Source organism: Puma concolor, chromosome A2 (assembly GCF_028749965.1).
Source record: "Puma concolor isolate L17-30 chromosome A2, mPumCon1.1.hap2, whole genome shotgun sequence".
Lineage (NCBI taxonomy): Eukaryota > Metazoa > Chordata > Mammalia > Carnivora > Felidae > Puma > Puma concolor.
The window spans coordinates 46,145,242-46,159,974 of NC_141668.1; the positions used below are offsets into that span (position 1 = coordinate 46,145,242).

Consider the following 14,733-nt stretch of genomic DNA (forward strand, 5'->3'; position numbering starts at 1 on the left):
GTCTGTAAGTTGGAGAAGTAGCATGATAGCATAAAGGATACTTAAACTCTTTTAACCTATTTCCTCCACCACAAAAATGGGAGTAACAATAATAGTCATCCCAAGATATATATGATATTACAATCGGTAACGTGCTCTGAAAACCTGAGTTATGCCAATATTACTATAATTGTTACAGGTCATAGAAAGTCTGATACAGTCTTAGAATCACTAATACATGTGTTTTAAAGGCTGATTGGTGATGGCCTTAGGTTGGAAGATAAATAATGGAACCGTGACCAACATCTATGATCTCATCTTCTTTATGTCAAATTCTACAACCATCAAGGGTTTGCCTATTAGGAGACTGTGCTAGGTGCTTTGGGAGATATAAAAACGTCCAAGGCATGGATTTTGCCTATTACAAAAAAACCAGCAGAGATACCCAGAGAGTTTCAAATACTATGTTGAAGAAAACAACTACAGGGCTTGGTTTATAACAATGAAACACTGGAAATATGAAGTTTCAAGGGTATGGCACTGATTGCATTTAAGGCAAGGTCGTGCAATAAAACGCTCTGTAGTCATTTAAAAAGATCAGATTTATGTCCATTGGCACAGGAGGACATATACAGTAACAGAAAAGTACAGGCTATAGAGCCACAGCATAAAAGGATTCCATTTTGAATTGACATACATAGATGCATACGAAATCCACAGGGTGACACATAAAAACATTACCAATGGTACTCTACGAGTAGGCGATTTCAGGTGGCTTAACTTGTTTTCTCTTTAATTCTCTCTTAATTTTCAAAATGATGATGAAAGACACATGTAATAAAATATTAAGAGCTGTTAGAATTTACCTCATTGGGGTGTGCTCTCTTCATTTGGTAAATTACTGCCACCTTTTCCTCATTTTCCTTAATGAACAACCTGGAGGAGCAGCACAGTCCACTTCCCCACCCATCAGGGCAGCTTCCTCAGACCCGCCCTTCTTATGCTTCCTCCTCCTAGTTTTACAACCCATTTTAATAACTTTCCTTTTGCAAGGTCGGTGAACAGAAAGCAAAATTCCAAGTTCAGGTCAGCAAGCCAAAGGACAAAAACACATGGTCAACTGTGTGCCCAAGACAGCTTTACACCTCCACCCTCTACCTCCAGGGACCAACACCCGCCCCCTAGAATGCCAGCTCTTTAATTTCACTTGGCTGGGGCCTTGCCATGCCCTGAACCATCATCCAACTGGTGGGTTTATATTAATAATGGACCAAAACTCGAAGCTTCAAAGACATCCCAGGTACAGAACATGTGCAAACAGCTACAATGCACAGGCTGGAAACTACCTTAGAAATAAGTTTTTCATCCATAGAACCTGAATATGGTTCCCAAATTTAATAAGAGTTTTTAATAATAATTACTATTTAGAGTGTTTATTATGTGTCAGGTACAGTGGCAAACTAAGCTTTTCCACATACTACCCCATTTAATCATCAGACAACACTTCAAGGTGGGTGCTGATACTCTGGCTCTCTGGAGGGGAAAGAATCTTCCAAGCTCACAAAGTTAGCCAACTGGGGAAAAAAAGCGAGAACACAGGTCTATCCGACCCTTAACCTCCTAGCATGGGGCCAGGCCCTAGATGGTATATAGAAACAGTTGTTTCGGTGCCTGGGTGGCTCAGTCGGTTGAGCATCTGACTTTTGGCTTCAGCTCAGGTCATGATCCCAGGGTCATGAGATTGAGCCCCATGTTGGACTCCACACTGAGCATGGAGTCTGCTTAAGATTCCCTCTCTCTGTTTCTGTCTCACTCTCCCTCTGCCTCTCTTCTTCACTTGTGCTCTCTCTCTCTCTCTCTCTCAAATTAAAAAAAAATTTTTTTAACTGTTGTTGCCTTGCAGTATTAATTTCTTCATTTGATGACTACCTAAGCAAAGTGCTAAAAACTAAAAACAAAAAAATTTACATATGTGAGAAATTAACAATGCAAGACTGGTCTTATCTCCTGCTTAAAACTCTGACCATCTGGAAAAATAAAATCGTTCTGAGTAAATCTGTGCCGATCAGCACAACTGGCACAAATTCACTTGCAGAGCAAGCCCAGAAGTGGTTATGAAAATTACTTCTGCAAGCTCTGGAATAAGCACTTACATGGCCTGTCCCAGTATCTGACTGATTTACACCTTTTGCAGAAGTCCCAGTTGAGGTCCTGCGGGAAACAAATGATACATCCAAACTAGGCAGTTCCAGGAAAGTTTAACAAAGGGGCTGTGTGCAAAGGAGTGTGCAGAGTGCAGACAACACAAGGGACAATGTAGTACCTTGGGGACAAGTATGGGGGTGCTGTTGTCAGACCTGGGCTTGAAGGATCCAGGTACAGAGAAGGTGATGGTTCAGGGCCACATGACAAGCTTAGCTAGGACCTCTGGTCCAGGGACACAAATGGTGGAGACCTACCGGCAGGGAGCCCAGGGAATAAATATCTCTACCTCACTCTCCTCCCTCTGATCTCCTGCTGATGCCCCACTGACTGAACCCAACCAGAAACCAGGTGACGAGGGAGTCATTTATATAACCCATAGTATGCACACAGCAAAAAGCCAAGTGGAACAGAAGGACCTAGAAAGCCAAATGGAAATCATCTAGCACGTCCAAAATCCCCCTTTCCTCTCCATCAGCTTATTTTTCTCCTCTGCTCATTCACTGCTATAGACCCTTTGATTGCTATCCCTGACACTTCTTTCTACTTTCCCCGCCCCGAAGGGGGGGGAGGGGGGGGGGCTACAGCATCCTCCAGTGATGGTCTTCAAGTTTACCAGCCCAAGGATCACTAAAACAGGAGACATCACATAAAACCCATCATAACCAATTCATGAAACTGTCTACACATGCACACACATGACTTGCAGGATATTCCTCAGGATAAGTAACTAACTCTGTGGCTGCATTCCTAAAGCATAAATACTGTGGCTCTATGTCTTTTTTTTTTTTTTTTTTGATGTTTATTTATTTTTGAGAGATAGAGCATGAGCAAGGAAGGGGCAGAGAGAGAGGGAGACACAGAATCCGAAGCAGGCTCCAGGCTTTGAGCTGTCAGCACAGAGCCCGACACGGGGCTCGAACCCACAAACCGCAAGATCATGACCTGAGCCGAAGTTGGACGCTTAACCAACTGAGCCATCCAGGCGCCCCACTGTGGCTCTATGTCTAAACGTAGGTTTCAATCTTCAATGAGGATGGACTTTCTTTTTAATGTTTATTTTTTATTTTGAGAGAAAGAAAAAGTGCAAACAAGGCAGGGGCAGAAAGAGAGGGAGAGAGAATCCCAAGCAGGCCAAGCTGTCAGCACAGAGCCCGAGTCGGGGCTTGATCTCATGAACCGTGAGATCATGACCTGAGCCGAAATCAAGACTTGGATGCTTAATCGACTGAGCCACCCATGCGCCCCGAGGATGAACTGTTAAAAGAACATATGTTATGGAATGCCTGGCTGGTTCAGTCAGAAAAGCATTTGACTTTTGATCTTGTGGTTGTGAGTTTGAGCCCTGTGTTGGGTGTAGAAATTACTTAAATAAATATTTTTTTTAATAAATATTAAAAATAAATAAATAAAAGAACATATATCAAACTGAATGCACTCCCTCCCTAGAGTCCCCAAAACCCATTCCCTCCCCAAGTTCCTACATTCTTCTTTGTGAAAAAACAAACAAACAAACAAAAACAACTTAGGAAAAGGAGAGGAGACCATTGCTGTCAAGAGCTGGCAACAAAATTTTGGAAGACAGAAAGGGAACAGGTGTAGGATCTGACCTAGTAGGGAAGAAACAGAATCTAGGTGAAACAAAGGGGGATCTGGCCAAGCCCTGTGCATCCCAGAGTCTGCAGAGGTGAAGAGTGGCAGGTGGCAGGGCAGAAGGAAGCCTAGAGCTAAGTCTGCATCTAAAACTGCTACACCCCACCCTGAGCCCCTTCCCCACTCCTAGCAGCTTTGCAACTACAATTTTAAGCTTTATGGAACTATTTAACTGGTTTTAAAGACTCTGTGCATATGCAAAAATAATATATGATACTACTTTTTTTTAAGTTTAATTATTTATTTTGAGAGAGACCGAGACAGCACAAGTTGGGGAGGGGCAGAGAGACAGGGAGACAGAGAATCCCAAGCAGGCTCTACACTGTCAGCTTGGAGCCTGATGTGGGGCTCGAACTCACGAAACCATGAGATCATGACCTGAGCCGAAACCAAGAGTCAGACGCTTAACCAACTGAGCCACCCAGGTGCCCCTATATGATACTACTTTTAAAAATTTGGGGAGCCTGGGGGTGTCTGGGTGCCTCAGTTGGTTAAGCATCCACTTCGGCTCAGCTCATGATGTCACAGTTCATGGTTCGAGCCCCATATTGGGCTCTACACTGACAGTATTGAGCCTGCTTGGGATTCTCTCCCTCTCTCTCTGCCCCTCCCCCCACCCCACCCTCACCCGCTGGCACGCTGTCTCTTTCAAAATAAATAAACTTTTAAATAAATAAATACAAATTAGGGGCACCTGGGTGGCTCGGTCGGTTGAATGTCCGACTTCGGCTCAGGTGATGATCTCATGGTTTGTGGGTTCGAGCCCCACATCAGGCTCTGTGTTGACAGCTCGGGGCCTGGAGCCTGCTTCAGATTCTGTGTCTTCCTCTCTCTCTGCCCCTCCCCTGCTTACACGCTGTCTCTCTCTCAAAAATAAACAATAAAAAAATTTTTTTACTAAATAAAAAAAATACAAATTAATTTTTTTTTTTTAATTTTTTTTTTCAACGTTTATTTATTTTTGGGACAGAGAGAGACAGAGCATGAACGGGGGAGGGGCAGAGAGAGAGGGAGACACAGAATCGGAAACAGGCTCCAGGCTCTGAGCCATCAGCCCAGAGCCTGACGCGGGGCTCGAACTCACGGACCGCGAGATCGTGACCTGGCTGAAGTCGGATGCTTAACCGACTGCGCCACCCAGGCACCCCTACAAATTAATTTTAAAACTATTGACAAAAATTTATATACACTTACACTACTTGTTGCTGAGATTATTTTTATCTCAGATGCAGAAAAAAAGGAAAAATGGCCATTACAAAAGGGAGAGAAAACCGCCCTCAGGTTAGAACTGAGGTCCTGATCAGCTATGACAGGACCAGTCAGCTGGCTCTGTATGCCAATTTTAGATTCAGCGTAGACAAATAAAAGCTGAATACGTTACTTTCCCTCCCATCTTTACTGATGTACAATTGCCAAATAAAAATTGCATACATTTAAAATGTATGATCGGATGTTTTGATGTATGTATACAATGTGAAATAATCGCCACAATCAAGCTAATTGATATATCCATCACCTCACACAGTTAACATTTTCTTTCTTTCTTTTTTGTGGTGAGAACACTTAAGGTTTACCCTGTCGGTAAATTTCAAGTGTAAATAAAGTATACTTTAAAATTTTAGTATACAATACGGTATTCTTAACTATATTCACAATACTATCTATTAGACTGAATTCATTTCTTTGAACATTAAAGACACTACCATATTTTAAGAACTTGTAACTGGAGGGAAGCAAGATAATAAAGAGCCAGCCCACGGGACATGGGAACCATGTTTTGGGTGCCTCAAAGTTGGTCCAGTCTCAGGCCAACTCAAGACAACTGGCTCATACGGGACCTGCCTGAAGAAGGGCTGTGGTCCCGCCAGAGCCATATGTGAATGGGATTGAAAAATGCATGAAATGCACAAAAGCAGACACCTCCCAGCTGTTAGCCTAGCTCTGGGATGAGCCAGGTAAGACCTTTCCCTGGTTGAGTTCCACCAAGGAGCCTGGGCCCCAGTGTAGACTTGAAAATGCAGGAAGCCATGGGGCACCTCGGTGGCTCAGTCAGTTAAGCGTTCGACTTCAGCTCAGGTCATGATCTTGCAGTTTCTGAGTCTGAGCCCCACATAGGGCTCGGTGCTGACAGCTCAGAGCCTAGAGCCTGATTCAGATTCTGTGTCTCCCCCTCTCTCTGTCCCTCCCATGCTCATGCTCTGTCTCTCTCTGAATCTCAATAATAAACATTAAAAAAAAAATTAAAAAAAAAAAAGTGGGAAGCCAAGTCTGACTTTTCTGTCTCCCGTCTCTCTCCACACACCATGTGCTTCCCAGACTCTTTGTCCAAGATTATTTCCCCCAAACAACTACCTCTACCAGCTGCTAATGAGCCGTGGCAGTGGGAAAAGGCAAGCCCTTAATGAACTGGCAAACCAGTTCCACTACCAGATGGAAAAATGAAGAACACTGCAATGGAGGAAGAGAGAGATGGTGAGGGACAAGAGAGGAAGGATTAAGAGTGGAGAAGAGGGAAATGAGAAAGAACACATTCATTCTAACCTTCACAGAGGATCAGACCCTGAAATGTGAGCCGTTGGCCTGGATGATTTTGGGCACGTTAAAATATGATTGAGAAAACCTCTGCAAAGTGAAATCATTGCACTGCTCTTGCGGAGTTTTGTCTTTCAGCAACTGCTGAAGTTAAAATATTAGATCTCTATAAATCTTCTTCTACACAAGTTCTTAGTGAGTAAAATATAGCCAAATTAAATGATCAATATGCATGCACAGTCGCTCACAATGACTCACAAATGAAAGTTAAAAGCAATGTATCAAGTCTTTGCAGCTAAGTAAGCCTGCCAATGACCTCAGGAGATCCTAAGAAGAATTGCCTGGAGGGTAGGCTCTTTTCCTAAAGTCAGGAGAGCCACACCGGGCTAAGACTCCAGCAGCAGCTTCCCTTTCATCACACGGCTTTTCCAGAGGAAGAGCTGCCATACAAATTCACACTTTAGGGGCACCTGGATGGCTCTATCTGTTAAGCTTCCCACTCTTGGTTTTGGCTCAGGTCATGATCTCACGCTGACAGCAGGGAGTCTTCTTGAGATTCTCTCTCTCCTCTCTCTCTCTCTCAAAATAAATAAATAAACTTTTTTTTTTATTAATTCAAACTTTTAAAATTTCCCTGCTTGGGGCGCCTGGGTGACTCAGTCAGTTAAGCATATGGCTCTTTTTTAAAATTTGTTTATTTACTTATTTTAGAGAGAGAGAAAGTGCCCGGAGTGGAGTGGGGGCAAGGGGCAGAGGGAAAGAGAGAATTGCAAGCAGGATCCACGCTCAGTACAGAGCCTGATGTAGGGCTCGATCCCACGACCCTGGGATCACAACCTGAGCCTAAATCAAGAGTTGGATGCTCAGCTGACTGAGCCACCTAGGTCCCCTGAGCAACCGACTCTTGATTTTGGCTCAGATCACCACCCAGGGTCATGGGATCCAGCCCCATATCGGGCTCCACGCTGACAGTGGAGCCTGCTTGGGATTCTCTCTCTCTCTCCCCTCCCCCCTCCCTCTACCCTTCTCCCCAACTCAGGCATGAGAGCACAGTTCCTCTCTCTCTCTCTGTCTCTCTCTCTCTGGGAAAATAAAAAGCTCCCTGCCTGAGTGAGCCTTGTCATGACCTGACTAGTCTCCCTGTCACTACTTAACTCCTCCAGTACACCTTGATACCATCTGCCGTGCTGCCCAGCTCCCTGGCTCTTCCCAGAACCAATCCTGCAGAGAAGGTGAGCCTTAACATCCCTTCATTCAATACCCATCAGGTGTTAACAGTAGGTACTCAATAAATATTTGTTGAGTGAATGGAATGAATAAATGAATGAATGAATATATAAAATTAATCTGATGTCTGTTAATAAGTCTTTGATTTTTTTAGAGCAATAGTTCTCTTTTATTTTTTTTTAATGTTTATTTTTGAGAGACGGAGCATGAGTGGGGGAGGGGCAGAGAAAGAGAGAGAGAGAGAGAGACAGAATCTGAAGCAGGCTCCAGGCTCCTAGCTGTCAGCACAGAGCCCAATGCGGGGCTTGAACTCAGGAACCGCGAGATCATGCCCTGAGCCAAAGTCGGCGCTTAACCAACTCAGCCACCCAGGCGCCCCTAGAGCAATAGTTCTCAAAGTGTGGTCCTCAGACCAGCAGCAAAAGCATCACCTGTGCACTTAGAAAGGCAAATACATTCTCAGGCCCCACCCAGACCTAGTGATTCAGGAGCTGTGTACAATAATCTCTTCAGATGATTGCGATGCAGGTACAGTTTGAACACCACTGCGTTAGAGCAGCCCACCCGACAGGACATGTGGTAGACACACGATAATATTTACTGAATATTGGGACCTTGAGTGTCTGCAGACAAGCCTGGAGGCTATGAATGAACTGACGAGAGGCTAGCTTTGCCTGCTAACGGTAACAGCAACATGGTAAATTTCAGTCTCCAGAAGGAAATCAGAGCAAAGAGACCATCCCCCTCACCTTTATTGCTAGGAATGCTATAGAACTTCTAAAAATGCTGAATCAGGAGTGGCTAACAAGGAGCTCCCAAGAGCTGGAAAGTGAGAGCACTTTCCTAAAAAGTGTAGCTGGGAAGCCGCTGTCGACTTCGATCTGGAGCTGCAGCCACAGGAACATATTAACAGGCCCACGGAGGCTCCAAAATAAAATGAAACCATGCCCGAGCCAGTGGCCCAGAGGAAGAAAGCTCTGTGGAAACACAGGCCCTTTGTGACTTACGACTCTGGTCAGGGTGACAGCCATTTTCTTCTGAGCAAAACCTCCAAATCAGTAGCCAGAACCTAAAACACCTTAGATTTCTCCTTCCCTAAGCTCGTTGGGCAGGAATAGCAAAGTTGTGCCTTAATACTTCATAAATTCCCAAAGGAATGGACGCCCTGGAGAACAACTCACACTAATGAAACACCTACTATGCATCCTGCCCTTTCCACTCCACTGTCCACACAGCAGCCACAGAAAAGTCTGACCCCTCACCCCCATGACTAAAACTCTTAAGTGGCTTTCCATTGTCCGAGACAAAGTCCAAATTCAATAGCCAAGCAAAAAAGATCTCTCAAAGCTGGGCCCAGCCTTCCTCCCCAGACTCCTCTGGCCTTTTCTTTTCCCCCTTGGTCATTCCCCCACTGCCACTCCAAGCTGAGGCCACTGTGAACAGCTTTCACGTCCCCCTATACAACACTCCCACCGCCAAACCTCTGCATAGGCTCTTCCCTCCATCAGCCACACCCTCTCTTCTCTCCACAGCCCTCACCCCTCAGCTCAGCCCCGGTCAATTTTAATCATCCTCAGGTCTTATCTTTGCAATCCTGGAACTCCATCCCAACCACTCTCTCTCTCTCCATCCCCACACAACACACAGTTAAGCTTTCTGTGTGTTTTCCACAGCTCCTTGTCTTCTTTTCATTATATATATGCATAGACTACAGGCCATAGACTATATATACTGCCATAGACATTACACTGCCTAGGTTCAAAACGTCAGTCTACCACTTAGTAGCCAGATCCCTTGAGCAAATTACTTGAACTTTCTGAGCCTCAGTTTCTTCGTTTGTTGTTGAGTTACCTACTTCACTGTTTGTGAGGTTAAATGAATTCACTTGACATTAAATGAATTCATATATCAAAAGGTATGTGGTAAGAACTGTGTGGACTCTACACGAGAAACAAAAGCGTATGCTATTATCCCTTCTGTACATATCACACTGTGTAATGGCCTGGACCATAAGCTGTAGGGACAGGGAAGGACACCTTCTTCAGGGGCAGACACTGCATATTGGCTGAAGGGATGGTAGTGCCTCTTTCCAATGTCTTCCATTGTCCCACACTGCCTCACAGTGGCTGCCAAGCTAGAGGGTAGAAAGTATCAGCTTGTTCTAGTAGGAATTATTAATTATCATCAGCACAAGCAGGAAATTCTTCCTCCATTTCTTTTTTTAAGTTTTATTTATTTATTTTGAGAGAGAGCAAGAGAGAGCAGAGGAGGAGCAGAGAGAAGGAGAGACAGAGAATCCCAAGCAGGCTCTGCACTGTCAGCGCAGAGCCCAATGCAGGGCTCAATCTCAGGAACCATGCGCTCATGACCTGAGCTGCAATCAAGAGTCGGACGCTTAACTGACTAAGCCACCCAGGCGCCCCTTCTTTATTTTCTAACTAAAAACGCAAATGAAAGAAGACATACAAATGACCAATAAACACATGAAAAGATGCTCAGCATCATTAGCCACTAGGGAAATGTGAACCAAAACCACGATGAGATACCACTTCACACCCCCTAGGAGAGCTAGGATAAAAAAGATAGACAATTACAGTTGTTGAGGAGAATGTGGACAACTAGGACCGCTCATCCATTGCCAGGAGTGTAAAATAGTGAAACCACATTGGAAAACAGTATGGCAGTTCATCAAAAAGTTAAACTACAGTACCCAGCAATTCCACTCCTAGGTATATATCCAAAAGAAAGAAAACCATATAGGCACACCAAACCCTGTTCACAAATGTTCATTAGCCAAAAAGTGTAAGCAATACAAATGACCCTTAACTAATGAATGGATAGGGGTGCCTAGATGGCTCAGTCCGTTAACTGTCCGACTTCAGCTCAGGTCATGATCTTGTGGTTGGTGAGTTTGAGCCCCGCATCGGGCTGTCTGCTATCAACACAGAGCCTGCTTTGGATCCTCTGTCTCCCTCTGTCTCTGCACTTCCCCTGCTAATTCTACCTCTCCCACTCTCTCTCGAAATAAATAAACTTAAAAAAAAAACGCTAATGGATGGATAAACAAAACGTGGAACCTCCGTAGAGTGGAATATTATACAACCATAAAAAAGAAATGGAGTACTGGTACATGCCACAACATGGATGAACCCTGAAGATATTACACTAAGTGAAAAAGCCAGATATAAATCACCACAAATTATATGATTCCACGTAGATACAGAAAGTACATTAGTGGTTACCTAGGGCTGGAGGGGAGGGGAGTGACTGCTAATGAGTCCAGTATTTCTTTTCTAGAGTGATGAAAACGTTCTAGCTATCTAATGATAGCTGTGATGGTTGCACTACCCTGTGAATACACTAAAAACCACCAAATTGTATGCTTTAAATGGGTGGATTGTATGGTATGTGAATTATAGCTCAGTAAAGCTGTTAAAAATAAAAAGAAGCAACTGAAACAATAGTAAACATGACTATTTCTAAACATTTGCTATGTGCCACTTGCATACTAAACAGCTTTTGTAAATGCACTCATTGTCTGGACTCATTGTCTTGACTCAAAGTCAAGAAAGGTAAGAGTATTTTTTTAAGATAACTTCTGGAATGAGCCTAGCACAGCCAAGGGCACACAGCAAATACTCAACAAACAGTACTCTTTGTCTCGTCCGGTGATTCACTGAGAGAAGTGCAGGCACAGACCTGGGTTTGGAACAATGTCTTGGGGAGGAGAGCTGACTGTAGCTGGAGGAAGAGACCTCTTAACCCTAAAGCTCAACTGGAGAGAAGCTGGGGGCAGGTATTGTGATCCCGGGGCAGAGTTTGAGGGAAGGAATCGTGGGCATGGTCCAGGGCCCCAGCGCAAAGCTGAGCGACCTGCTCTGGACTACCCCACGCCCAGTGGCGGAGAAGGAAGGACAGTGGTAGCTTTATGCACAGACCCTGGCCTCGGACTGTCACTTGGTTTTCAGTTGGACTCCACTTAAGTTTCTTAGCCTCAGTGGCCTCAAGTAACCTCACTGGCAAAATAGTGGTAGCTACCTAAGAGAACTGTTATTAAGAATTAAATGGGTTCATGATACGCAAAGCACTTAGAACTACCCTGGCACACAGTGTAATAGCTCCATATATGTAACGACTGCTATTGTCAGCTCATCATCATCATCATCAACTGCGAGAGACGTCGTCTGACTCATGGGGCCTGCGGAAAGACCAGTAAAGGGAGGTGGCAAGCAGACATCAACATTTACTCCTGGGGGGAGGGGGGTCTACTTGCAGGGTGGCCATTTTACATAGATTTCGCGTTGTGTGAATGCGCTGGGAGGACGGGAACTGTTCCAACCCCTCTGTGCCAGGACCTATCCAAGGCTCCGGTCCCGGACGGGCGGGCGGGCGGACAAGGCGAGCTTTAAGGCGGGTAGACTTACCCCGCGGCGGACAGATTTAGGGTCGCGGAGCATTTGGGTAGGAGGAGGGAGAGGGAGGAGCGCGGGGCTCGCTGGGCGGAGCTGGGGGAGGTCCGTCGGGAGGGAAAGGCCTGTCCGGAGAGAAGGAAACGGGAGAGTGGGCGCTGCAGCCTCGGAGGCCCGGCCGGGCGTCCAGGGCGCGGTACCTGGAGTCGAACTTCTGGCCGTCGGGGAATGTCCCCACGTAGTGGTAGCGCACGAAGTCGCCACTGCGCACGGTGCGCGGGCACTCGTCCGGCACGAAGCGCCGCTCGATCTGCAGCTCCGTGTCGAGGCCCAGGCCCGCCACGGGCGCCGCCTGCCCGGTCACCCAGAGCAGGAGCAGCAGGAGCGGCGGCGGCGGAGGCCTCCAGCCCCGGGCTCTGAATGCCATCAGGGGTGGCGAGGGGCGGGCGCGGGGCGCAGCGTGGAGCCGGCGAGGGAGTGCGGAGCTCCGGCAGCGCGGGTCCGGGCTGGGCGCGCCGCGGCGTTTGCAAACGTGGAAAAGACTCCCGGCCCTCCCCGGGCGGCAGCCGCCACCCCCCTCTCCCACCCCCCGCCCCCCGGCCACATCCGAGCGAGGGGAGGAGCCGCAGCCGCGCGCCTTAGCTGGTGTGCTGCGCCCCGCGCTGCCCGGGTCTGGTCTGGCCCTGCCCTGCCCTGCCCCGCCCCACCTTGCCCTGCCCTGCGAACTGGCCCGCCCTGGGAAGAGCCTGGCAACTTCAGAGGGAACCTGTCCCCGAGGGAGAAACCGTGAACTTCTCGGGACGGGGCTCTGGCCCAAAGTTGGAAGAGAAAAGCGTTTACTGCCCCGGCAGACTGGCCCGTCTCCGCCTGTCCCTGGAGACTCCCCAGATTTAGCGCCACCAGAGGCTCCTACGTGGCCGCGGATCCAATTACTTCTGGCTGCTTTGAGAAGGGAGGGAATCTTTAGATGATTATGTTTTGTTTTTTACTTAGTTAAAAGAATGGATTCTACATGAAAAAGACTGAAACCATTCTTCAGGATTTTTTTTCAGGATTGTCTTTTATACTTAAAGAGAAAGGGAGAGGCATGTATTGTGATACTCCCCTGACAGCTGTCACGAGAAAGTTTCAAGTTACTGTGAGTGTTCCCGCAAGCCATTAGTGGATGCACTGTGAGCTGGTACTCAGTAGCAAACATCTCACGTGGCCCCCCACACGTGACTAAGTTAGATTGGCCTTCACAATAGAGACCGAGAAGCCCCAAGAAATTCATTAGAGTACTTAAATGAATTCTTAGGATCGGTTGTTCTTATTTATCAAAATTTTGGACTAATGAGAGCAAATCACCAAGGGGTTCTCAGCTTCTTTTGGAAGTAAACAATCTTGATACCAAGATCTGGCCAACACAGGGGGAGACAGAGAGGGAAACTGGGCACCAATCTAATTTATAAATACAAGTACAAAATAATAAAAGGTGAGCAAATTGAATTCATCAGTTTATTAAGGGAATAATACACCGTTATATGCACTACCTAGGTGACCTGCAAATTAATAAACGGTCTCTGTGTGCTCTGTAAGATGAAGATAAAACATGGTAATTAGAAGATAATTATGGATTTCATTAGATCCCAGAATCTAATGAGAAACTACATGTAGCGCTGAGGAAATGTTCATTGTTCCCAACAGAGCTAACGCTATGGAAATAGAAAACCTATGAATATAATTCATCCTATTAACACTGGTTATCTGTAAGTGGTTGAATTTGGGGTGATGATTTGCTTTCTTCTTTGTACTTTTCAGTGTTCCTTGTTGGTTTTTAATGACTGCATTACACGTTTATCAAAATAACCCAGACACAAACAAACAAGAATCTTCCACCCCCTTCCTGTGACTGTGGGTGACACATGTCACCTGTCTGGGCCTCAGTTTCTTCTTCTGTAAAATGAAGTGGTTGATTTCTAAGACTTCCACCAATTCTAAAATCCTACGATAGTGTGAGAGAGCAAACACTCCAGGACAGAATAATAGACAGATGTAGGAAGAGGTAGGCTAAGTGGTGACTGCCCCTTCCATTATGCCTTTTAGGGCTTCCTGGCGGTTTGATTTCTTGTCATTCCTTTAAAATTGTTAATTATCTAGGGGTGCCTGGATGGCTTAGTTGGTTGAGCTTCCAACTCTTGGTTTCGGCTCAGGTCGTGATCTCACCAGTAGTGAGTTTGAGCCCCACATCGGGTTCTGTCTGCACTAACAGTGCCAGGCCTGCTTGGCATTCTCTGTCTCTCCTCTCTGTCCCTTACTTGCTCATGCTGTCTCTGACTCTCTCAAAATAAATAAAATTTAAGAAAAAAACTTTATAAAAAGTTAATTATCTAATCAAACAGTATGTGCGCTTTTTAACATTGCTAAATCCCAACATATTCTTTGCATTGGATTTCTATAGCAATCTACCAAAGAGAAAATTTACCTCTTGGCTTTAGTGATAGCATTATCCTAAGAACTAATTAAAATCAAGCCGAAACTTTGTTTTAAACTGTTTATTTAAGTAATCTCTACCACCAACTTGGGGCTTGAAATCACAACCCCAAGATCAAGAGTTGCATGCTTACCTGACTGAGGCAGCCAGGTGCCCCCAAGCTGAAACTTAAAAAATATATATTTCCATTGAGTTTCTGAGGGTGACTTTGTGAGGACTTCCCATGTCTCAAAACTGAATATATACTCAAGAAGAGTC

The 14,733-nt window shown here is 45.7% G+C and overlaps 1 protein-coding gene across 1 annotated transcript in view; it reads right to left on the minus strand.

Annotated features, from left to right (window-relative positions):
• The window catches only part of FKBP9 (FKBP prolyl isomerase 9), a 42,031-nt gene extending 29,461 nt beyond the window's left edge, over nt 1-12,570 (minus strand). Inside the window, exon 1 of the mRNA XM_025929707.2 lies at nt 12,203-12,570. Coding sequence (XP_025785492.1) covers nt 12,203-12,429 — 227 coding nt within the window. The 5' untranslated portion in view covers nt 12,430-12,570. The remainder of the gene's footprint in view (nt 1-12,202) is intronic.
• Nucleotides 12,571-14,733: the final 2,163 nt, after the last annotated feature.